At 39.8% G+C, this 26,602-nt stretch overlaps 1 protein-coding gene across 1 annotated transcript in view; it reads left to right on the forward strand.

Annotated features, from left to right (window-relative positions):
* The window catches only part of ATP10B (ATPase phospholipid transporting 10B (putative)), a 51,502-nt gene that overhangs the window by 17,615 nt on the left and 7,285 nt on the right, over positions 1-26,602 (forward strand). The window contains exons 4-16 of the mRNA XM_086758549.1: positions 174-280; positions 3,917-4,048; positions 6,441-6,568; positions 7,702-7,954; positions 8,876-9,111; positions 15,252-15,431; positions 15,996-16,572; positions 17,104-17,210; positions 17,947-18,073; positions 19,569-19,753; positions 23,955-24,267; positions 25,453-25,529; positions 26,043-26,168. Coding sequence (XP_086614675.1) covers positions 174-280; positions 3,917-4,048; positions 6,441-6,568; positions 7,702-7,954; positions 8,876-9,111; positions 15,252-15,431; positions 15,996-16,572; positions 17,104-17,210; positions 17,947-18,073; positions 19,569-19,753; positions 23,955-24,267; positions 25,453-25,529; positions 26,043-26,168 — 2,548 coding nt within the window. The remainder of the gene's footprint in view (positions 1-173; positions 281-3,916; positions 4,049-6,440; positions 6,569-7,701; positions 7,955-8,875; positions 9,112-15,251; positions 15,432-15,995; positions 16,573-17,103; positions 17,211-17,946; positions 18,074-19,568; positions 19,754-23,954; positions 24,268-25,452; positions 25,530-26,042; positions 26,169-26,602) is intronic.

Raw genomic sequence — 26,602 nt, forward strand, 5'->3', positions numbered from 1 at the left:
CTTCTCTGTAACTTCTCACTGGAGTCTTTATTGAAGCTGAGTGAGATACAAGTGAAATAGGGCCTTCACAGTTGTTTGATTGCAACTTGAAACAGACATGCACACAAAAATTGGGTTTAATGCTATATTAGAACAGAAAAGGGCATTGCTTTATTTTATTGTCTTTCTTCTAGGGAGCTGCCAAATCACGAACGGATTGGTTTTAGCATTGAAAGCCTCTTGCTTCGTGGATGTACAATCAGAAATACTGAGGCTGCAATAGGAATTGTTATATATGCAGGTAAGATGGACTTTCTGTCTAGTGAAACATAGAATTTCCTTGTAAATATCCTTAAGTAAATATGTGTAGTCTAATATTTCATCACAATTTGGCATTTTTCTTTAATAACTGGGAGCGTATGGGAAAATTACGTAACTTTTTGAAGTAAAGGTATTACTCATCCATCCCCGAAGCCAGCAAGTCCTGTGCTGGGTCCCTGGCAAGTGACAGTATCCTTGTGTATGTCAAATATCTTGCTGTCTTTGCAATATCTTGCAAAAATATCCAGACAAATAAAAAAATGCTAGGATGATTTTAACTCTCAGCTCTGCAGCTGTGATTATAACACTTATTCCATCTGGCATAAAATCTACACAGCTGCCTTAACGGAGGTCTGGCTGGCCTCTTGGGGTAGAAACTGATGCAGCTGAAGATTTACCCTGGAAAATAAATAAATAAATAAAATCGTCACAAAGCCAAGCTGTGCCAGTGCCAGCACACAGGAGGCAGTGAGAACAGCAGCTGGAGGAGACAGAAGAAGCAGCAGCAGCGCAGGTTTCTGCTGACATAGACATAACGTGTCCATGCAACCATGAATTTCATGCAGTAGAGACATGAACCAAGCAAGACAGTGTCAGTGCCCAGATCAAATGCAGCGGTGCCAGGTGCAGCAGTGGGTCAGCTTATCTTTTTCTCAGCATCTTTCACCTTTGGAGTGTTACCACTGCTTTTACTCAGTGAGCATGATATATCAGTGGCTTTGCCAGCTGTGCCCTCTTCTGCTTCAGACACAGTGTATCAGCTACCCTCTTTATTTGTAGATTAAATAAAAGTCAATTTTAACACAACAGTTAATCTCATTATTGGTTATTTGTATCTTTCCAGCAGAGTCATGTCACCTGTTTTATGTCTAATCAACAGTAAGGGTTTGGAGGCTGAGCCACCTAAGAGAAAACAGAAGTCACCATCTTTGCAGGAGTCATTTAGCTAAGATTAATCTCCACAATGCAGATTATTTTCATTCACAACAGGCCATTTTACTTCTCTATTGCAGAAGTGGACTCTAAACAACTGTATCTCCCATATGTTTCCAAAGTATCCTTCACTTTTTGGGTCTTTCACTGCCTATATCTCTGAACACCAAGATTGTACCTACCAGATAGAGGAGGAGAGCCACAGCCGAACACATCACTTCTTTTTGGAAGTAACTACTGTATAAAAATCTCTGCAGGGGTCATTCCCTCTAGAATTGGACTAACTTGTCTTCCCTTCTCCTGTTTGGATTCCTGTTTTTCTTCTCTTTAGTTAAGATTTCACAGCATGTTCCTCTGACCACCACCACAGATCCTGATGTGGACCTCTGTTAATGTTGCTTAAGCTGCTAGTAGCAAAGGTTGGAGTTTTAAAGTCATACTTTTAAATATGGTTTGTTTAATCTGAGTAAGTCTTCAACTCAATTTCCAACTGACATCTTATTATTAATGTCAGTATAAAAGTTTATTCTTTTCCTTCTAAAATTAGACTCACTTGACCCAGTACCAGCTTCATTTCTAAGGTTCTTTGACACTGATTATACTCTGGCTTTTAATCATGGTCTGTGACCTTTTCTGAACAATCAAGTTCAATCACATTATAAGATGGCACATTCTCCGTTTTTATAACTCTATTACTCCTCAAACTTAGTTTCTAATGGAAGCCTTTGTGAAGAGCAGAGCCATCACTTAATGTGATTGTTTATCCTGTGCAGTTCTCATCTGACCCAAATATGGTTATACTTTTCATGGCTACCCAAATGGTTCCACACAAAGCAATAGTGCTAATGCACAAAAACCCCATTACAGAGCAACAGCCAATGTAGTTTTCTCATTGTGATCGGGACAGTAGCAAGAATTATAGGCTTTTCAAGTAATGAAGTACCAGAATGAAGTTTTAGATAAGCCCATCAGCGTCCAGAAACAGACACGGTAGTAGTGGGGTGGTAGGTGGGATGCTGTATTGCACAGCATATGAAATTGTAAGGATTAGAGGAGAACAAAGTAGTTTATTCCTCTTATTTCTGATTTTCTATTTCTTGCAAGGTGATATCTGTATTACAGATGTCTTCTTTTCCTGTTGCTCAGCTGAAGTGGAAGGGAATGATAAAGCTGGTACTTGGAAATAAATCTCTTCCCATTTTCTTCCCGAAATAAATCCATCAATGTTTCCTGGAGGGTTTTCTGGGATGGATTAAAGGGTTTTATCTTGTTTTGTTTCCAACACAAAACGTTCCATTAAGCCTGACATGAAAGTGAGGAACAAGATTCACACAGCTGCTGGAGGGAACAGAAGTGCACGCAGCAGTACCCTCCTCTTCTGTGTAGCTCGGTGGTTAAAGCATTTGTTCACTGAAGGGAAGACTTGGGTTTTTTTCTCAGTTTGGCCTGTATGGGAGTAAACATACATCTTCTGCTCTGCAAATTGTACCCTGCATACCTGACTGTGTGGAACAAGTAGGTGTGAACACAGACGTGCGTTGGAAAGGAAGGAGCACTGATAGTATAAGCTGCTCCCGACATAGCTCCAGGTTGTGTAAATAATTGCATATTCATTGGAACTGGAAGCCAAGAGTCCCAGCTCTTGGGTGAATGGCCTGAACATAAGGCTGGAGAGTAATTTTCTCTCTTGATCTCTGCCTCATTTAATAACCTTTGATGTAAACCTGGAAGGAATCCAGCAGATGTGATTGAATCGCACGTAACTTCCACCTTTTGGTTCAAATCGTTCCCCTAGAGAAAGCCAAAAGGTAGCTTGGAAAACAGTCTCTCTCACACACGTCATGCACATACAAATGAAAACTAAACACAAGTCTGCAGAGTCTGTATTTTCAGGGAAAAGAACTGTAGAAATAAACATAAAAAAATACCATTTAATATAGCAACAGATGGTATCCAGATATCCCAGTTGCAGAGCCACAGTTTAAATAATAATAATAGAATAGAAAAAGCAATTTCTGCTTCTTGGTTTCTTACAGCACTACTCTTTTTCCATTACAAATATACCAACTCAATTCTAATTCAGTAAATTTTAAGGATTGGGGTTATTTTATTTCTTGTCCTACTGTTTTGTTACCACTTTACAATCACACAGCAAAAAAAAACCTAAATAACATTAGTGTCTTTCACTGCTGGATCTCTCATGTTGGATTTTATTTAAATTCATACATGAAATGTGTCTAGTGGCTTTTAAATAGCTGCTGAAAAATGTTCAAATGTAGGTTTCAGGAATCTGTAGAGCACCTAATCAAGTTGTTTGTAAAATGCAAAACTATAATATTATTTTTCTTATCCCTTTTATTCTCAAGGAGATTTGGCATTTGAATATTTATATAAATCGTACTAAATCTGCTGCCTGTGGAAAAGTAAAATGTATATGACAGCTGAAATCTCTAATGTAATGGAGGTCTTCTGTAAACCTTTAGATTTAGTCTCTGATATATTCTGCTATTCAGTCAAATGAGAAGATGGGCAGTAAAATTACTGAATGAAACTGGAGTCAAATTAACATTGGTCATGAGCATCCTGCTCTTGTTTTGTGAGATAAATACCTTTTTTAAAAAAAAAAACAAAAAAAAAGCAATCTACAAAATATAACATGATGATATTCATTTGTGTTTTGAAGGTCACGAAACTAAGGCCATGCTAAATAACAACGGTCCTCGTTACAAGCGCAGCAAGATAGAGCGACAGATGAATATGGATATTTTCTTATGCGTGGGACTCCTGTTCGTGATGTGTCTTGTTGGAGCTGTAGGTATGAAGCACCAACAAAAATCTTCTTCTGTTTCATTGCTTTTTTCCTAAATGGTAGTTAAAATTAATCTTATAGATATGAGCGAGATCAGATCTAGAGCTGAATGCTCTTGGGGTCTTTAGGCTCTTTGTTCTTTCCAATAGACAACTTAAAAATGGCAAATCTGAGCTATTCAAATGGAAGAAAACTCAGTCATGGCTGTAAATATTTCAGATAAGCCCCATCTCCACTGTGGTAAAATACATGTAAAGCAAGCAAGTGAAAGCCATTGGGTTAATGCATCATAGGAATCAGTACTTGCTAATTGAGATGTGCTTCCTGAGTGGATGTTTGTTCCTTGTGTGTAACAGCAAAAGTAAAATGATGTCACCTTACCTTCATTTCAGTAACATCTTCATCTACTATGTTCAGGGGGATGTTAGCCAGAGCTACCCAATTTACAACCCGAGAGCTGCATATCACTCATTTGTCCAGTTTGCAGTCTCCACAGCTTCTCAAAAGCTCCTTTACAGCATTCCTAGATTGCTAATCTCAAAAACAACATCTAAGCGCCTGCTTGCCTTCCAGCTGTGATTGCAGTCTGCCCCAGACAGGTCAGGATTAACAGGATCTCATAATCCTAAGGACATAGCCAAATTTTAAGCCTATTGACTTTCGAAAGGGTCACTGCTTTAAAGGGATCAGAGGCTCCCCTGAGCATTTTGCATTCAAAGTCCCTTTTCTTTTTAATTTATTTCATGTCAGTGATAACTTGCGTAGTGCTACTGCTCTGAATTAGTTTTGTAGTGACAAAGTCAAATGATGTGGCCCTGTCAAGTTTTCCTGAACCTGCCCTGGAGACATGTGATGTGATACACCAGCCAGTCACCAGTGTAATGCCATTAGAAGTAAGGACCATCCAAAAAGATGAGCAATTGAACTGACTTCATCGCTTTTTAAATTTTGCTGCTTCATGTTGCACTGGGCTTTTTTTTTGGCACAGAGCTGGGATTTCAGTTTGACAGCTGAGCTGTGTGTGAGGGAGAGAGAGAGACTTTATTTTCATTGCTCCCTGGCTGCTGTCATGTAGATTTAGAGACTTGTCTTTGTCTGGTGTGTAGGGGCCCTTGAGTAACAAAGTCCTTTAATTTAAGATTTAAAATGGTCTCAGATTAAAAAAAAAAAAAAAAAAGCAGTATTTAAAAAACAATTTATCTGCTCAGGTTTTTTTTTTTTAAAAAAAAAAAAGAACATAAAATGTTCATAGTCTAAGTGAAACATGTAGAACAGTAATGAGTCCATTAGCTCTCATCTATTCAGAATGTCCTGTAGCTCTGCCAAAAAATCTTACTTTGCAACCTTGTCTGATTGTACAGTTCAAGGGAAAAATATCACTAGTGGATTGGTTACCAGTATTTTTCTTGCACACAGTGAAAAATCGAGGTAATAAGTGGCTTGTAGAGCATAGCTGTCCTTGCTCAGATGTGATTGTGGTCTCTGGCAGCTAGAAAGTATTGCTGAAATAATTTGAATTCCTTTGGCAGCATTTTAGTAGGCAGATGCTGCAAAACAACTGCTTGCTTAATTGGTGCTAATAGAAGTTTTATCAGAGCTGGATATGTGAAGTGGGCTAATAGGGGTTTTTGGCAGGTAAAAGGCATTTGGAGCGATGATGCAATGAGGGAAAGAGAGTTGTTTGTCCTAGCTCTGTGTGAAGTTTCTGATGCCGTAAAGTTAGCAACATCCTTGAGCAAAGCTTAATTCAGGAAGGGCAGATTGAAAGTGGCAAAGTAATCATGATGGGATGTTGGTAAGTCCTGAACTGGAGACTTTGTTGTAGCAGTGCCATGATATCTACAGATATTTAAGAGACAGGGAAGAAGTAGTTCTGGAGTATGACTTAATTGAAGGGAAAGTAACAAGAAGTTGCCCAAGCTGAATTATAGGGTGTTTGTCAACTCTAACAAAGACAGATCGAAATCAAGAATGGTCAGGAAGGGAAAGAAATATTTCAGGATATAAAGTTACCTTCTGTTAGAAAGAGGAATGGCAGTCTTTGCACTGAGGGTTTTTGAAGATAGGTGGTAGAGATGGAGTCCTCCAGCAGCAAGATGTAGAGTGAGGAGAGAACTGGGCAGAGCTGAGAGCCCTGGGGGACACCTGCTGAAGGAGAGGTGAATAAGAATATCCATGATGGCTCATTTCTTGCCAGGATATCAATTATATGCATGTGCTACAAAGATCTGCATATACTTTGCATTCTCCAATAGATTTACAGCATTGCGCCGGGACTGTTGCTTTGGAAATGTTCTTTCTTTTTAATTGTCATAGCAGTCCATATCTGCAAATTTCAGAAGCCTTATCAATCACCCTGCTACTCAGCGTGTTTCAATACTGTCTATCTTTCCTACAGGGCATGGCATTTGGACTGGAAACTTCTCAGAACATCCACCTTATGAGGTCCCAGACAAGAATGGCAATTTTCTGTCTCCTGTTCTTGCTGGTTTCTACATGTTCTTGACAATGATAATCCTGTTGCAGGTAAAAGTCAAAACTTTCTCTGTTATTTCCAAGGAAGAAGCTATCCAAAACTTAGTATAATCACTAATGAACGATTAATAATAACTAATAACTCTGCAGTAACTTCTTAATCCTGTTTGAAAATACTGCTAGAAGTGTTTAAAATCATCCAAGTATGAAATAATGTATCGTCCTTTTTTTTTCCTTTCTAACTGCAGATTTTTTTCAACTTGCTGTTGAAAGTTCACAAGGATATAGATAGGAAGGACATGTATTATATCTTTAAATAACTCCAGAATTTCCAGCATATGCCCCAAGGAGGATATTTACATCTAAATGTCAGCTTTTTTTTTTTTTTTTTACCTATGTGCAGAATTTGAAATAACAATGCCACTTAATGTCTCAGGAAAACAGCGAAACAAAAATTGTCATTTTTGCCAGTTGGGAATATGGTTCAGCTGGTTTAAGAAAGAAGCTAAATTAGATGTAGGATGCTTGTATATCTGAGTCTGATTTAGCATAATTGGGAGAGAACATTTTATAGGATGAGGGGGGAAAAAAAAAAATCACATTTACCTTTCAGATTTCTTGATGTAACTGCTGAGATTTAAGTGGACAGAATTTTTTTAATATGAATGAAATGTGAAGATAACTTTCAGAGCTGCTCAAAATTCCTTCGGGGGATTATTCTTCGTTACTGAAATAGAATATTTGTGCATCTTAAGAATTCATTATTATTTCAGGGCAGGGAAGCTAGTGGGTGGGAAGTGTTGCATGCAAAGTACCTGTTTGTGAAACTTTTTTACTTTAAGAGTTAGTCTGTGCTAGTTCATCCTCTCAGAGTTTCAGGAGGGTAAGAGCAGCATGCAGCTCAGTCCAGAAGATGTGCTTTTTAAGTGCATCCTCTGAAAGACCCATCTTTGCATTTGATGTTCTAGGAATCTTGTCTTAAATTTTTCACTTACTCTCCCTGTTTATCCATTCCTGTTGTTTGCAGCATTTTTTTTCTCCCCTGAACTATTGTTATTCAGTCCATATGTCTCTAGGAAGAACTATTTCTCTGAAAATTGTTACTATACCTGTGCCAGGACATTGCTGTCAGAAAGCAGTAAGACTTATCTCACCTCTCACTGAGAATTTCATCTCTCTTTCAGGTTTTAATCCCCATTTCTCTTTATGTGTCCATCGAGTTAGTCAAGATGGGCCAAGTCTTCTTAATTCACAGTGACATTGACCTATATGATGAAGAAGCAGATTTGCCCATACAATGCCGCGCTCTAAATATTACTGAAGATCTTGGACAAATCCAGTATATCTTCTCAGACAAAACTGGGACACTAACAGAAAACAAAATGGTATTCCGACGCTGTACTGTGGATGGAATTGAGTTTTCACATCAGGAAAATGGTGAGAAACACCTTTTTCTACTTGCTTTTCTCTCGGAGCAGCTAAACATTATTAATTTAAATATTAATATTTAACCCTACCGAGCCCTCTGACTGAATGTAGAGCTTTATGGATTTGTGTTCATTTTGTGAGGGACTCCTGTTATGGAGATTCATGAAAAAGAAGGTGTTCCAAATGATTCAGAAGTCAGATGGGAAAGGTTTTCTGTTTTTTCTGGTTCACTCCACAGGCATCTCAAGCTTTGCCCTGCATTCAATATCCACATGAGAGCGCAAAGAGAACATTTTCTCTTTCAGTTCAAGACGAATGCCAGCCAACCTTTTATGAGCTCACAAACTGAGATTAGTTAGAAATTAAACTCAGTGGGTCCAAAAGTAATTACCATAGTCTTCTGAGTGATATGAAGGGTACAGCTATGCATTTTCTTGAGTCAACCCTACCTGCAGTCCCTATCTGAAGTCTCTTGGCATTCATTGCTCTGAATCTGGGCGTTTGACTCAGCCCCATGCTTGGTCGCTACTTTCTCTCTCTACATAGTGTGAAGGATTTTATTAAGCTGGCAAGCAGCTGCCAAAAAGATGTTTGTGCTCTGTGACTGAAAACATTAGCAAATTTGTGAATTACCATATTTCACTCTCCTATTCCAGTCAACTGCAAAATGCAGCTAAAGAGGACCAGGCACTAGCAGAAGTCCATAAAAGTGACTGATGGCTTTTAAAATGCATTTTGTTTTCTTGCAATAACAAACATTGGAAAGCAGGCGTTGCCAGAAACTGAAGTGGATAGTGAAGTTTTTCTGCTGCTGGTTTTTGAGATGGCTTTGGATTAGTTTCTTCCAGTTTTTTTAACCACCCAAAGAGTTCCTCCTGAGCAATGCAAAGAACAGAATAAGATATGAGGTTTCGTTTTCTCTTTTTCCAGCCAGGCGCCTAGAAACCCACAAAGAGTTGGATTTAGATGATGAGGACTTTGCAAAACTTCAACACTTCACTCTTCCTCCCATGAATATTGAGAGACCAGCCATTCATAAGCAGAGGACCATGAGACCTTTAAGGAGATGCCAGAGTGCTAGAGCTCATTTTCAGGGGCATACAAGGAACAGGTCACTTGGTCGTCGTGACAGCAACCAGTCTCAAGTGGCGTTCAGCAGTACCATTGTGAGTACCAGCAGACTGAGCTAACATGTTTTAAGAGAATTGTAACGTTCTGTTGCATGTTGTGATGCAAAGCCACCAGGTGGATAGGAGAAATCCAAGCCCTGATGGAGCTAAGAGAGGGAAGGGGGAGGCAAAGCATTGGGGTCCATGCTTTGAGAGTGCAGGCTACAGTCAAGGGGAGCTAGGTGAGGGCTTGGGAATCTGGGTCCTTGCATCAAAGACTGCAGCCAGAACAGTGCAGGCACACAGGTGAGGTTTTTGGGATGGTTGCTTGATAGGAGGATGAGACATGAATTTGGGGTCCAAGGATTCAGGCGGTGGTTCATAACAGCAATAGGTACTTTGCACAAAGGGGAATGAGCTTTTTGTACTGTTAGCATGCACTAAAATGCCAAGGAAAATGAGGTGGGGATTCTAGGCTGGGGTTGTGCAAGAGGTGATAGGGACACGAGTGTGGGGCCTGGCTTTGAAGGTCCTCGTGGGAGATGATGGTCGAGAAGAGAATATGGGTTTGAAGTCTGAGTTTGAAGATAACTCAGAAAGCAACAGACTACTACTGGTACTAACACTGCAACATACCATCTGTTAAACAAAGTTCAGCCACCCCTGCACTGTGCATGCAAAATGGCCAAGCAGCACTTTCCAGAGAATTCTGGGAGTTTGTTACTGTGTCAAAACATAAATATTGCATTTTTCAAGGAAAAAAAAAAATGCAGCACTTATCACAAAGATAATATAAATTATGCCAAAAGACATTATCAGAATAAGATCGTAAACCCTGTGAGATGTTGAATGCTGCAAGACGCTGAAGAGCCTTGTCCACCTTCAGTAGCTAGGTGGCCTCTGCCTCACCTCAAGTACTGACTTGGAGTACCTGTCTTCCTTGCAATTCTAGGAAAATTGTAGACTAATTGAATTTTAGATCTGAAACTTCCCAAAATCTAACATAATCTAATTAAAGTCAGAATATATTAAAGTCAGAATACTCTTTTTCTTGAAAGTTTTTAATAGACGTTTAGATAAGGCTCTTGTGGACTCCAGGCTGAACACTTTCAAAATTAGTCTTCCAATTCAAATTCAATGCCTGGAAAAGCTTCCCAAATCTTGTTTTGTTTCTTTTTTAAAAAAAAAAAAAAAAATCTAATAAATACAGAATTTTCAGAAGTCTATTTTCTGCAATTGTTCTTCTTGGCAAAGTAGTTGCATTATAAGGTCCCACTTGGCTCATTCAGTTGCTCTGTCATGTAGTATATATCAGTCAGTACTCCTCCTGCTCTTGGAGTGGGAGGTTTGTCAATTGTTATCCTAGTATTTTCCAGCCCAGACCTCATGGGATGTTGAGAACCTCTCCATGGGTTCTTGAGAACCTCTTACGGGTCATGACTTTGAAGTGTGATAAAGGAACTTCTTGCCAGTATATTTCCCCAACTATGCTTTTTACTGCCAGCGCTCTTTGCTTTCTTCTATAAATAAACTGCCAGGTTATTTTTTTTTTCACTGTAAAAGCAATATCTGAGGAACCTAGTATCAAACATCTTTTTTGTAGAGGAAGATTAAGCTGCTGTCATGGAAATAACCAGCCTTAGCTGCTAATAGGTGTCATGCTATCTGGATAAATCGTTTAACCTCTATGACAAATATGAAGATATAGTAAAAATGGAGACACTTAGGTATAGCCCAGAGGCGGTCCTGTATGTTGATATCCTTCTAATGATGTATAGTAGTGTTTTTCTTTACCAGTCAAGCCAATTCCCTACTAATAAAATGAGGATATTAAAATTTTCTGTGTCTCTCTGGTTCCTGCCCTTTGGAACTTATATCACCTTGTCGGATGCATTTGTACTTTGCTACAAATCTGGAGCATCCTGAGTACTCCAGTTATGTAGGCATTATTGCAGGCCTGAATGTGTCTCAGTAGCCAAAGTTTCTTAAGAAAAATCCGTCTTTGAACAATGCATGATTAAAGACACGAAGATTGCTATTTGACTTGGATAATTTAAGGCTTGCAGAGCCCCTCTGGATAAATGGCTCTGTTAAAATAAAAGTATTGAAGTGTTCAGTGGCAGTAAATAATTGTCAAACACAACCCTCACTATGAAATTGTGAGACTCGGCTTCTTCAGATCAGCAAATTGCAAGAGAATAAAAAAACCTGCTTTACATAATAAACCACGTAAAGTCCAAAGGCCAGTAGTTGGTATCGAACAATTTGTTGTTGTTGGCCTTTTTCTTAACAAATGTCAAGTTTCCAAGGTTTGATGTGCCAACCGCATGAAACTATTCATGAAATCTGGTAGCCTCGGGTAATAGTAAAATTGAAGAACTTTGTACCGCTGAGAAGACAAAGTGGTTTTTGGGTAAAGGTTAGCACGGCATCTGCTGTCAGCACCTGCATGTCAGAACTGTTGCCAAGAAAAGCATTTTAAAGCAAGAGGGTCATTAACTTAAAAGTATCCTACAAAATGTAAGGAGTTTAATTGGAAAGTGACTGTGCCAAACAAAAGATAATCATTTACAAATGTCAAATTTATAAATGAGCAGTTTTTAAAGGAAAATTATCTATGCAGTGATCACAAAATTTACTTTCTCTCAATCAGCCTTACATGAATTGGTGATAAGCAGGTTGCATATGATATTTTAAGTGCATTTGTGCAGCGGTAATTGATTGTGCCTGCAAATCAGCATGTTTTAACTTTGTCTCAGTATTCTGAGCACTTCTGCAATGAGGAAGCTCTGCAGCTACAGAATGTACTTCTGCCTGCCTGTTTGTGAGAGTGTTCTCTGCTTGACAAGTTTTGATGTTTTGCTGAAATCCAAGAAGCTCTTATCAATTAACATGTTCATCTCAGTGCGTCTCTGAGATAGAGATGAGGATGACGGGTTTTTCACAGCATTTGATAAAGTTAATTAAACTGGAGTCTGCAGATCCTAGAGGAATAACTAAATAGCATTGCTTGTCTTTTCTGTTGTAAAAGTAACACAGGTATGATGCAGTGCCGAACTCCTAGGGCTTACCCTCTGGTTTTGCCGCTTCCTATATTTTTGCCATAGTCTTCACGTTCCATGGCAGTTTGTGGAACCTCCTTACATACAATTTATGCAGTTCATCAGAAATGATGAATTCTGTCTCCAGTTACGACTTCCAAAAATTCATGGAACCTTCATGGAGCTCTCTCCAGTATGTCCATGTCTCTCTTGAACTGGGGGGCCCAGAACTGGACATAGTACTGCAGGTGTAGTCTCACCAGTGCTGAGTAGAGGGGTTAGACCATCTCCATTGACCTGCTCGCAATGCTTTGCCTAATGCAGCCCAGGATAGCATTAGCCATCTCTGCTAGAAGGGCGCACTGCTGGCCTATGTTCAACTCTGTGTCCACCAGGACCCTCAGGTCCTTTTCTACCAAACTACTTTAAAGTTGGGTAGACGCCAGCCTATATTGGTACCTGGAGTTGGTCCTTCCTAGGACTTTGTATTTCTTGTTGAACTTCATGAGGTTCCTGTCAGCCCGTTTCTCCAGCCTGTTGAGGTCCCTCTAGATGGCAGCTAGACCCTCTGGTGTATCAGCCCCTCATCCCATATTAAAGAGGACTGGACCTGGATTGATCCCTGAGGTACACTGCTAGTCACTGGCCTTCAACCAGAATTTGCACTGCTGATTTCCACCCCCTGGGCCTGGCTGCTCAGCCAGTTTTCAGTCCACCTCACTGCCTGCCTATCCAGCCCATACATCAACAGCTTGTCTATGAGGATCTTACAAGGGACAGTGTCAAAGGTCTTACTGAAGTCCAGGTAGAAAACATCATCTGCTCATGGATACGTCCATATCTAAAGTATCTACTGCAACTGGAGAAAGAACAGACATACCTGATCTTTCACACCTCCTGTTAAAACAGAAACTGATTTTTGTCTGGCCTGTCTAGCCCTCCAGAGAGACAACTTTCAGCCCCACTAGAGGACACCATCTCATTTAAGAACCTAGAAGGTGGAATTGGCCAACTTACTGGTTTCTTTGGGTACTCAAAAGGAGACAATGGCAGTATACTTAATTAATTTGGTTCCTTGTGGCTGCTGCAACTTCTCAGAGGGAAAAATAAAATAATGTATTATAAAACAACAGAGTTGTGGCTGACAGAAGGACTTAAGGAAACTTTTTAAAAGTAGGAAAAATATAAAATTAAGCAAATTTGGAACAAGACAGAGCATTAACATTTACACTGTCTACCTTTAGGTGTTCTTATGAATTAAGATCATTACAATGCATTTTCTTCTAGATTTAATAATTCAAATAAATAGTGCCTTGCTATTAGAAACATTTCATGAAGATTTCACTTATCCTATTGTGATCAGGTTTTAGTGCCATCAAGTAGAAGAAATGCTATAAAATTAAGGAGAAAATCTTAAAAACTAAATGCCAATAGCCATTTTATAATGTCAGCAGTTTCACTAAAGAAATTGCTAACATTGAAAAGATGGTATGTTTAACTGATCATCATCATTACTGTTGTTTTATTTCATTTTCTTTTTGTTTGTTAGTTTTATATATGTTCAAGATGGTCAATGAACAGACTTTTGTCTGAATTTTTGTCTCCTGAAGTTCCATAAGTCTGGAAACACAGGTCAGCCCTGTTCTCACTGAATGTGAAAAAAAAAAAAAAAATGGGAAAACTTTTTTTGATAAATATTGATTTTTTTTTTTTTTAATTATTATTTAAAAAAAAACAAAAAACCTGTCTCTGGGGCCATAATTGACCTGACAGTTTTCTGGATTTCCAGAAGAAGATTTTTAGTTCAGAAAGTTTCTGCTGAAGTGGAATACTTACTAGTGTATTGTCATTTTTGGCATGAACTAGAGGCAGATATTGAGGATATAGAGGCAAAGGAAATTTGGTGGTGTGATGATGGAATGGCTGAGATCCATGTGTAATAATCTGTGATTCATTTAACTTTTCAGACTCTGATTTCTTTTAAGAGACCTGAGAAGCTAACTGAAAAATCAGACTTGTCCTCAGTTTGCTAGAGCAAGGACTGCATTTATACTTAAAATATTTCCCCATATGTGAAACAAATAAGCAGGAAAACAGTGAGGCACAGGAACCAGAGCCTCCTGCAGCAGAGAACGTTCCATCTTTGTTCCATCTTTGGCTTTCAATTGAGCTCTGTGCTGCAAAATGAGCAGTAGATTTGTTTGCATTTATTAGGATGATTTAAGAACCTCTATTCACTTTAGCAAGTGGGAGTTACAATGCAACATATTCAGCTCAGCACAACACAGCCGTGAAGGTGGCTGGTTGGCTTCTGTTGCGTGTTTAGGGGACTTAGGAAAACTGTGCCAGATTGAAAGAGGAGAGGGTAATAGTTGAGACGAACTAGAATGCAGCTAAATCACTTTGGCAGTTCCTTGAAGAAGGCATCCAAAAGTGTTGGCTTACAGTAAAGTGTGTCTTAAATTTGGAAGCTCTTGTTAAATATGGCCCTGAATTAAATCCAAATCAGACTCAGCTAACATGAAATTTCCATTAAAAGTAATACTTCCATAGCCCTATATCAGATTAAATTGTAGGTAAGTGACATTGTTAAGTAGTTTGGCTTGCAAATTTAGGTTTGATTAGAAAGAGTGTGGTAGTAAAATTACAGTAGCATTTCAGGAACAAATGAAGTATGTATGTATTTATTGTAAAAACTGAGGAAGGACAGTTTCTCTTTCTGAGTGCAAAACAACATGACTCTGGAAACAAAAAGTGATACTGCTGTAATCCAGCCATAAGCCCAATATATTCTCTGTTGAAATAACAATCAGCTCCCACATGGAAATGGGAGATCCCAAGTCCACTTCCACCTGGAACGCCCTTTAATTCAGTAGTCAACAGTTTCAAAGCTTGGGGATACAGTATAGACTGTTCTTGATTCCTAGTAGATCTCAAAGGAAATAATGTTCTATTTCAAGATTAATTTCCTTCTAATTATCTAGTTATGCAGCTTTTAGAAATGTATCTTTTTTTTTTCCCCTAGATGTTAAGTACAAAAGGCATAATTCTAGGTGTAAATTCAGTGAGAGGCAAGAAGAAACTATCAAGTTGATAGTTCTTTCTTGGGGACAAGTGTAAATGGGAATTAACCTCATTAAGTAATGTGTCTTCCAGGAAAAGGATGTGACTCCTGATAGCAGGCTGCTGAGGCGAGTGAGAGAAGCTGCACTCCAGACTGAAAATCTTTCTCCTTTTATACATATGAAGACTTCCACATCCCTTACTGACTTTTTTCTTGCCCTTGCCATTTGCAATACAGTCCTGGTCTCCACAGCTACCGAGCCAAGACAACGGGTAATCTAACTATAAGTGTATGAGGAAAATTGATTATGCTTCCATATAACAAGATAGAGCAGTGTTCAGTGAAACCTGAAATGGTGAAAAATAGTTTATTTGGGAGCTCTCCTCTGATTCTTTTACCTTTTCTGTAATATCTACTCTTTCACTGCCTGTGTGTATCCCTTCTTAACATGGCTTTTTATGTTTGATGAATAGCCATGGCTACCACAGTATCTGCACTTTTTCTTTTAGACTTTATATTAAGTAGTCTGTAAGTAGTATGTTGAATATATGGTGTTTTCTCTGATCTCTCAGGCTATTGACAGAACTACAAGGGGCTTGGTTCCATCTCTGCTGCAGAGGTAGAGATACAAATCACCATTACATTCGCATGCCAACTCACCTATGAGTCCTCTACTGAATTCCCCTACCACAGTTAAACAGGAAAAAAAAAAAAACTACTTATTAAATTATTGTAATTTAAATACAGTGAAATATATTGAGTTTTGGAAAGTATCTTGTACTTCACATTTATTTATTTTTAACCACAGTATACCTAAGGTTTTCTTGTATTTCTAGGTTACAGTCCCACCACCAATAAAACCTTCAGGAATCACCCTGGAGAAGATTCATCAGATATTTCAACGGCTAAAATTAGCAAGCCTTAGTCAATCTTTTTCATCATCTCAATCTAGTTCAGACCTGGGCGCTAGCTTCAGTGCAAAGAACACTGAGGAGCATCTTGCTGCGTTGGATTGCTGTGCCAATGACGACGGCTGTGGTAGAGGGGATGATCTCCAGTGCAAGGGCAGCACAGATATTGGTAGTGCTTCCTTGGATGAAGTTTTTCAATCCGTGACTAACAGTTCTTTGCCAACAGACTTTTGCTATGAGGCTGAGAGCCCAGATGAGGCAGCGCTGGTCTACGCTGCGCAGGCATACAGTTTTACTTTAGTGTCCCGAACTCCTGAGCAGGTGACTGTACGGCTGCCGCAAGGCACGCTTCTGACTTTCGATATTCTCTACACTTTGGGATTTGACTCAGTAAGGAAAAGGATGTCTGTAGTGGTGAGACACCCTCTAACCAAGGAGATTGTCGTCTACACGAAAGGAGCTGACTCTGTTATAATGGACTTGCTGGAAGACTCTGCCAAAGGTAGTTAGCCAAGGAGCTATTTCTGTTGTCTCCTATAAAGAAGCTCAAGAAGTTTGCAGTACTCTTTTCTGCATGAAATAATATATCTAAGCATTAGAAGTATAAAAAAGGAATCAGCATTCTCTACTGTTATCCTTGCAGATCAGAGCTGAGGTATTTATTTAACTTGAGTAGCGCTCAGAATATGGAATGGGCTAATTAAAATACACTGACAGCACGAACCCGTGTGGATTGCGTACTCTGCAATAATACTGTCACAAGGGCCTGACCATTGTATCTCAGCTTGTCAGCAAGAGTGCTAGAACATTAACAAACAAACAAATAAAAAAATCCAAGTAAAGTTATCTTAAAGGAAACAAGGGTCTTTAGCCAGCTTCAGCTTCTGCACAGCCAACACTTTTGAGCTTTTAAAAGAATTGCTATTATACTGGAATCCAGTTTTCTCTAATGCCTACTCTTTTTCATTCTTAGGCCATTAGGTCTGAAATTATCTGTGCTTAAAATATGGAATCTTTTCCTTCTATTTCATAGCTGACATTAGTGCAGAGAAGAGAATGAAAAGAATAAAAGAGAAAACACAGAAGCATCTGGACTACTATGCGCGCGATGGCCTACGAACTCTGTGCATAGCTAAGAAGGTAGGAGGACATTAGCCAATTATTGTTTATGGCTTTGCTCTGTCAATGGATTTATTAGAAAAATGTAATGGTTACAATTCTTTCTGCTTCAGAGAACAAGTCAGATACAGCTCATCTTTGTCCCTGTATTTGACTGCTCTGCAGTCTTTTTTATTCCTCTTTTTCCTCAGTGTGAGTGGATGATGGATGTTTAGCCAGCCTCAAAACATTAATTTCTGTTTCTCTTATGGTAACTCTAGCTGACCTTCTCTACAGTGATTCCAAGCAAGAAATAAAAAGTCCGCAGGGGAGCCAACCTTTTTCTGTTTTTCTTGGCATTCAGCTTTCAAAAATCCTGCCCTCAGCCTGAGTTAGTACATTGTACTCTGATACTTTAATACCAAAGTTGTCTATGTGGAACAAATAGGTCATATTCAAGCTCTGGAGAAATGTAGAGAAACCTTCAGAAACTGTTTGTTCCAGTTCAGAGTCCCAACTAAGGGCTGTGTGATCAAGAGTTTCTCTAGGTCATGTTTTTAAGTCTCAGCTGTAGGCCATTTATACAAACAGGAAGGCAGGTCTATTTTTCTCAGTACTACTAGTTCTTGTAGTCTTCTCTTAGAAAAGTTTGTGTTATTTTAAAAGTGACACAGCACTTTACCAGCCTGGATAGGAGTTAAGTCTCTGTGATCCAGAATGCTGGCATTCTTCTCTTATCTAAATTTAAAATGAGCTCTGTTTAAATTGTGTTATGCAGGTCTTGAATGAAGATGACTTTCAGAAATGGGCCAATTTTCGTCGGGAGGCAGAAGCTGCCGTTGACAACAGAGATGAGCTGTTAATGGAGACAGCGCAGCATCTGGAGACCAAACTCACCTTGCTGGGTAGCTAAAAACAATAATTGTCATTGCATGAAGTGTGGTTTGCTCTCCTGTGGTATTCTTGGCAATCAGATAGACAACAGCTTATAATAATTTATATCAAAAATTCTTCTTCTGAGGTTTGGAAACCCCAGGGTGAGGATATACCATCCAGTGACAGTGTCTAAACAAGTTCTTGTGCATTTTGAGCAACAGTAACCTTCAAAAAGTGTACTGAAACCATCGTGCCAGGAGCAAAGAACATGAGCTCAGCTGCTCCTTTGCCTCAGCTGACACAGTAGATAATGAAGTTCCCATAATTCAGGCATGTGTCTGTGTCCTTAGATAAACCTATAAAATACTATAACTTCAGTTTGGATCACAAATTCCAAGCGAATTTTGGTAATTAAACAGTATAGTAAAAAAAGGTAACTTAAATTGCTGTCCACACATCGGTATTTTTGCTAGTGAACATGTGCTGTTGTTGCATTGTCGTGTTTGCTTTCTGCAGTTTGTAGAAGGATATTCCATGTTAAAACTTACATTCATTGGCACTTGTGCATCATCCATCACCGTCATGTCTAATAGCACTATTCTGTTAAATTACGAAGCACTTCAGTGCTTTCTTTTCTATTTTGTTTCCAAACGTTTTGTTCTTTAAGACTGATTTTCAGAGTTGTCTGTCTCATCTTTCTGTGAATCTAATCTGTGCCCGTGCTTCATTATACTGAATTTCTGTGATTGCAAGCTATTAGCATTATGGCTTCTCATAATCTCTGCAGTGATTCAAAAATTTAGAGTAATAACAGTAAATGCCATAAGCAGAACCACATGAGAGATACTGTAGATCTTGTCGGAATCTGTTACCTTTGCCAGCTCTTAAGGCTCTGTGTGCTTTCATACTTTATTTCACAAAAAGTGTTATTTTAGCTTGGATTGATATCTATCTTTAATGTATCGCAGTTACAGCATCTTCAAACTGACCTCTAGTGGAAGAGATAAGGAGTGTTGTAACGTTCAGATGGTGATTTACCGTCAGGATGAGTGTTGGCTTTGGCTTCTAAGTTTGCACATTTTCAGAAAGAAAACTTACTGTACCATTTCTTCTCCCTTTGATGGGTGAAGCCTTTAATTTGACCACAGGGAGAGCATTCATTTTAATAGTCAAAGTTCATCTTTTCTGTTTGCTTCGATGAAGCTTAATGCAGTACTTAAAAAATGCATATGGTTTAATTCCTCTGCCAGTACATTGTCATTTTGGATTACTAAGAAGAAATGAAATGCATTGTTCTAGCAATGAGTAAAATGAAGAGCCAGAACTTGATTGCTGACACTTCCAGATCTTAATCCAAATGCAGATCTTGTGCCTGCATGTTTATTTGCAGGACACTACCTTGGCTCAGCTCTTCGTAACTTCAGGTTCAGAGTTGGATGTCAAGAACCTTTTCTTAAAAAAGAAAACAGCAATGTGATTTCCAAATTAAAGAAAACTCATTCACTTCTTTTCCTGTTTGCTCAGGAGCCACAGGGATTGAAGATCGGCTGCAAGATGGAGTGCCTGACACTATTGCGGCTCTTCGAGAAGCTGGAATACAAATCTGGGTGTTGACAGGAGACAAACAGGAAACAGCAGTAAACATTGCATATTCCTGTAAACTCCTGAACCAAAGAGACACTGTCTTCACCATTAACACTGAAAATAAGGTAAGTACAGAGGGATGCACAGAATTTGCCATCTTTCCCTTCCTTCGTGCCTTGCAGCTTGGCACTGTTTTGCTTCAGGCTGCGTTCGACACAAGAAAACAGCCAACCAAAAACCTACACAGCAGCATTAGGCCAGAAACATTTTAGACTATGTGTAACAGGATGAATTGGAAGTCATAGAATCATAGAATGGTTAGAGTTGGAAGGGACCTTCAAAGGTCATCCAGTCCAACCCCCCTGCAAGGAGCAGGGACATCCCCAACTAGATCAGATTGCTCAGAGCCTCATCCAGCCTGGCCTTGAATGTTTCCAGGGATGGGGCATCCACCACCTCTCTGGGCAACCTGTTCCAGTGTTCTATAACTCGCATTGTAAAAAATTTTTTTCCTCATATCCAATCTAAATCTACCTCCCTCTATTTTAAAACCATTACCTCTGGTCCTATCACAACAGGCCCTACTAAACAGCCTCTCACCATCTTTCCTGTAGGCCCCCTTGAGGTACTGGAAGACTGCTATCAGGTCTCCCCGGAGCCTCCTTTTCTCCAGGCTGAACAGCCCCAGCTCTCTCAGCCTGTCCTCATAAGAGAGGTGCTCCAGCCCTCTTATCATCTTCGTGGCCCTCCTCTGGATCTTCTCTAACTGGGCCATGTCCTTCTTATGTTGGGGGCTCCAGAACTGGACACAGTAATCCAAGTGGGGTCTCACCAGGGCAGAGTAGAGGGGCAGAATCACCTCCCTCGACCTGCTGGCCACGCTCCTCTTGATGCAGCCCAGGATGCGGTTGGCCTTCAGCGCTGCAAGGGTGCATTGCCGGCTCATGTTGAGCTTCTCATCCACCAGCAGTCCCAAGTCCTTCTCCTCAGGGCTGCTCTCAGTCCATTCCCCGCCCAGCCTGTATTTGTGCCTGGGATTGCCACCACCCAGGTGCAGGACCTTGCACTTGGCCTGGTTGAACTTCATGAGGTTGGCACGGGCCCACCTCTCCAGCCTGTCAAGGTCCCTCTGGGTGGCATCCCTCCCTTTCAGTGAGTCAACGGCACCACACAGCTTGGTGTCATCAGCGAACTTGCTGAGGGTGCACTCTATCCCACTGTCCATGTCGCCGACAAGGATGTTGAACAGGTCAAGACAAGTTATGTGGAGTTTTATTCAATTAACATACAATGTTTTTTCCAAATGAAAATATTCTTTTTTAAAAAATTACCTGAATAGTGAGCTTCAGAAAGGATACAATATGCAATTTAAGTGTCTGATTCCTTAACAGTATTGATATCTGGGTTTTCACTTTGCAATGGAAATTTCAGTTAGAATGATATTTTTAACCCCAGGTTATATCTGTAGGAAGACATTTGGAAAGTAGTGTATGAGTCAGTGTGGAAAAAGTATGCAGGTGTAGATTTAATTAAATTCAGAATTTTCTAGTCGCATGTTCCCTGATAGGATTAGGCTTAATCAGAAATTTATTAGTGAAGAATATAATCTAGTATCTTTTTGTGTAAAGCAGCATTTCATCTTCTTGAAAACCTAAATATAGTTCTTGTGGGCCGGTTAAAAACACAGTCACTTTCTTGACATTCCAGGGTGCTGCACGTAGTTGTTGATGTGCACAGATATTCCCGAATTTCCATGGGCAATAAGAAGGTCAGATGGTAGGCAAAGCAAACGTCCTCCAAACTGAGGGTAATCACTTCAAGGGCGCATCTGTCAGCTCCTGTGACTCACTGAAATAGAGTGAACAATCTGAGGTGCAATCTATGGCTATTCCTGAAAACATCTGAACAGAAGAGAGAAAATAGCCCTAACTTTTGAAGAGGGTAAATGCCATTAAGGATGATGAAAGTAAAACGCTTTAGAAAAGCAGCCTTGGCTTTTGCAGATTGCGAAGCCTTTGGAAAGCTGGATGGCCAGTGCTGTGCACAGCCTAATGTCTCACCCCTTTGGGCATCCTGGTGGGACAGAGGATGCATGAGATGCATTTAAGAGAGAGCGAGTTCAGACATTATATCTAAACAGGACCCATTTGCTAAGGAGAAGCCAGCTGTGACCATTCCTAAAGCTCAAAAACAGACTCTCAAATGCCAGTTGTGCTGCCCTCTTCTTTATTTTCTTGCTGGTGACCTCTTACTTCCCAAACAGCCTTGGATGTCCTTGAGGTATCCCAGGCAGCAGCTGCTCCATCCTTCTCACACAGCGCACGCTCATGGCCCGTACTCAACAGTAACAGGAGTTACGGTGAGACAGGCCATTCCATGGGTAGATAGGAGGTTAACGAGGGAAGGCAGGGCTTCTTTCTGTGACCAGGCGAGTCACTTGTCTCGGTTGCCTCAGTTTTTCTCCCCACAGAAGGGAGGTTACCAATACAAGCTTGCCTTCCTTTATAAAGCTGTTGTGGGGATTCATTAAATATAGTTAAAATACTGACTGTTTTTCTCGTGATGGGCAATGGTATAGAGCAGTTAAATGGCCTACTTTCTAACTGTTTTTGTCTGCAGTTAGTAGCTCTCCAAACAAGAATAAAATCCTATGCAAATGTCTCTCTCTTTTAATGTCATGGAAATAGGGAAACATGCAAAGATGATACAGAATTTGGCACGGCATACATTCCTTGCTTCAATGTGTAATTTCATTTGATACGCATATCTGCTTTAACGGAAGGCAGAATGAATATATTTGGGATGGAAATTAGAAGATGGTTTCTGTCAGAGAAGTGATGCTGCAGGCAGGACCACCCTGCCTCCAGGAAACACAGGCGCGCACACTTAACCCATCGCACCCCATACAGCCCTAGATTCGGGCTCAGGTGCAGCCTGTGTGCGTCTGGGCGCTTGTGCGAATACGTGTGGTTCAGTGGGCACTGGAGTTGCCCTGCGATAAGATTTATCTCCATCCCTTTCAAAATGAAGCCAAGGACACTGGTTCTGAAAGTGTTTCCGAATGGCAGCAGTGAGGAAAAACAAAGAATACACACCACGTGTTTAACCCATTAATTTTGCCAAAGTTAACCCTTGAACTGACTCCAGTGGGAAGGCTTATTCCAACACTGAAAATTAAATATATTCTAGGAAGAAACAACACAGGTATGTAGTTTGGGGGGTAATTTAAAGAGGTAAGCCGAGACAAATGAGGAATTTGCACTACAGTTTTGTGTTTGTTCACAGAAATATTTTGCTACTTCAATATTTTTTAGAGATTTTCAGTATGCAGTCTAGATGCAGCTTTTTATTAGATGTCAGAGGTACACTTGATTCCAGAACCTCCTACTTAAGTGTAATTTAAATCTTGCAAACATCCTACACATGTACCTTACGCAACATAAAGTGAAAATAACAGTTAGAACTGAATCATCACTCAATAAAGCTGACAGAAAAGGTAGAAAAGGGAGTGATTAGCTCCTCAGGTATTCGATGCCATGCCACAGAAGGAGGACTTTTAGTACTATCAGGCAGCAAAATAACTTTTAGATCATTCCGGGTTTTCTCTGATAGTGGTGTGCCAATTTAGGAGATCTACATGGGAGAGGTGAAGTGCTCCCCTTAAATCTGTTTCTGTTTGATACTGAGCCAGTTCCAGTTGTTTGCATCTGAAAGGAGACTTCAGTTCAAAATAGAGCAAATTTCCTAAGAGGGGAAGACTTAGCTGGTGTTGGAGGCACAGTGCTGGGCAATATGAAGCTTTGTTTCTGTCTCTGACTGTGACACACACCTGATTTATGACCTAGAAAAGGTCAAGCTGTCAAAGTTATTGGGTCATTCTGAAAATCTGAACCTCTTGTTTCTCTACTGTAGTTTATTTCTGAGGGAAGCAAATGCTGCAGTATCTCTCATCATCCATATCAGAACTAGATTTTTTAAATCTCCTTTAGAAAAAAAAAAAGGATATTTAAAAAAAAAAATTACTCTCAGTACTGCAAATACAAATATGTCCTCCTGATGTGAAGATTATTTTCTTCTCTTTTAAAATGATTTCCTACTACAGTTAATTAGTTGATAAAATGTGCAGTGTTTTCACTGAAGGATTTGATGATGCCATTGAAGTAATCTCCAATCTGAAGAATCAGTGCGTTTCTCAGTTCTCCCTAACGTTTATCTGATAGGCTTAAACCCACTGGCATGATTATACAAATATACACTTTGTAAGGTGCTGTGCTGTAAAGGGAGATAGAGATAACTATTTCTAGAACTACTTGTGTTTTCTCATAGGAAACTTGTGAATCTCTCTTGAATTTAACCTTGGAAGAGGTGAGGAAGAATTATGAGATTGAAAGTCCACGGAAGAAATTTTTTGGCATTATCCCAACATCTTTCTCAGCCTCTGAGGCCCCCAGTCCTGAGTTCGGACTGGTGATTGATGGACGGACACTGAACGTCATCTTCCAAGGGGGCCTGGAGGAGAAGTTCCTGGCACTGACAAAGCACTGCCGCTCGGTGCTGTGCTGCCGTTCCACCCCTCTTCAGAAGAGTATGGTGGTCAAGCTGGTCCGGAGGCAACTTAAAGTGATGACCCTGTCGATAGGTACCTCCTTGTTGAATCTCACAGGAGAAAGAGGGAAGCGGGTTCTTCCTTTATGAGTTGTGGAAACATATGGAATATATTGTATGACCTATTTCCTGTGCCTCGGATAGATACAGCGGGAATATAGCATGGAAGAGTCTTTCCTGATCAAAAGCCATATGAAAGCCCTTCTTCAGCTTTCACTGAGCAAATCTGGCCCCCATTTAAACAAGATGAAGGCACTCCAAATTCAGAATCTGCCCACAGTCCCTTTCATGCACACCAGTGCAAACATACGCACACGTTCCCTCCAGAATGCCCTGACTTTGGGCATGAAAGCAGTTGATAGTAGTTACTGTTTTGTCTTCATAAAGCCCTTTTCCTGTCAGATTTTCCCAACTGGTGAAAACAGTTATCCCCGGAGTGGTATTAAGCACTGACTCATTTTATTTTTACCTCCAAATTGATCTGAAATGGTTTGAGTTTCCTGCTCCACTTTGGGGAAGTGATCCCACTAAAATGCTTGCAGAATTGATTTAAAACTAAAAAAAATACACCTCTGTGAACCAAACAGAAAAGGAAGACTCTGATGTATTTTAAAATTTCTTGCTTTGCCTTAGAGTTCAAAATATAAGCTTTCAGCCTTCCACTTCATTTATTTTGCCTTACCAGTTAACCTAATTCACAATCTCCACATTGCAGGCAACAACCATGGCTGTTCTTTCCATGGAAATTTGGTTATGTATTTAACATATTGCTGCAAGTAGAAATGAGCAGAATAACTCCTGAAATTGGCTTGTTACATTATCAACTGCAATACAATTTATCATATAATTTGGAGAATTCCGTGAAGTAGGGTGCTGCAGATCATGTTGCTGAGCATATGGAACTCTCCAAACAGAATCATACAAAGCAATGCAGATGTACATGGTGTCGGGGTGTCCATGCTCCCACCCAAACAGACACAATGTCAGGCTTAGCCCTGATGGATCAAGCTCTCCTGGGAAGGAGGATGTTCCAACCAAGACCAGAGCCTAGAGAATCACGATTGCTTGATGCTGAGTATCAGTTATCTCATTCTGGTAGTACAGGATTGCCTTTGTGTATCAGGATAGCTGGGGGTTTTTTTCTTGTTCTGATATAGGCATTTTGTATAAAGCAACCTTTCTTGCACATTTATTGTTCCATTCTGTCATCCCATTCTAGGTGATGGTGCAAACGATGTAAGTATGATTCAAGCAGCTGATGTGGGAATTGGAATATCTGGCCAAGAAGGCATGCAGGTATCCCTTCAATTTATTTCCTTTCCTCTTTTGTCACATAGTCTCTTGCTGCTTAATAGGTTTCATAGCAGCCCTGTACTCTTGAGTGTCATCCTAGAGACACAAGTTACTCTTGTAAATTAGTATGTAGTTCATCATTATGAGTCCAGCCAAAAAAAAGAGTGTTTTGAGCCAGCAATTAGCATGCATGGACAAAGGTGTGTTTGCTCATAAGCCTGGAAAATTAGCAGATGCCTGTCCAGTGTTAGGTTAGCATCTGGTTCTGAATCATCTCTGCTACAGCATTTCCAAGTTTTGTTGATTCTTTCAGTGCTTTTTGCCCCAAATTCTTTTCCACACATCCCCCTTCCTCGTTCTCCAGCTAGAAAGTTCCAACTATTTTCTCAAGGTTTTGGGGTTTTTTTTTTCTACAATATTCAATAGTAGGAAATCAATTCGATGTACATGTTCAAATTTCATCATATTGGGTGGGAAAAATATATTGAAAATTAACTTCTGTTATTTTTACCAAAGGCTGTGATGGCTAGTGACTTTGCAATATCCCGATTTAAGCATCTCAAAAAACTGCTTCTTGTCCACGGACACTGGTGTTATGCTCGCCTGGCAAAGATGGTGATTTACTTTTTCTACAAAAATGTGGTAAGATTATTAGAATTCTGGAAGTTTTCATCCTAGCAAGGGTTAAGTCCAGGGCTGTAGGGGTTTATTTTGTTTTGGTTTTGTTTTTTGCAGGTTATACTCTCTCACTTTTTATGAAGCTACAGTTCCTGTTTATTCACTTTGCAAGTTTATAGTATGCTACCTCCTTCTTAGTAATGTGTTGCATAAAGCATTGAGGAAAATATGGGTTCTAAATATATTTCAAAATAGCTTTATTCCAGAGGGAAAAAGGACTTAAGGCTAATAACTTTTATATGGTAGTTCAAGAAACTTTATTAATAATACCCATGAGACTCAAAATAAAATTTGCATAAGGAAGAGCGGATTATTAGTGCTAGAATATAGAAGATGACTCTGCACTAAGAATTGGTTGCCTGTGAAACCTCTGAATTTTTGCATTTAATTTGATAGGA

The sequence above is a fragment of the Chlamydotis macqueenii genome, chromosome 14 (genome assembly GCF_036417535.1).
Source record: "Chlamydotis macqueenii isolate bChlMac1 chromosome 14, bChlMac1.mat, whole genome shotgun sequence".
NCBI classification, from domain to species: Eukaryota; Metazoa; Chordata; class Aves; order Otidiformes; family Otididae; genus Chlamydotis; species Chlamydotis macqueenii.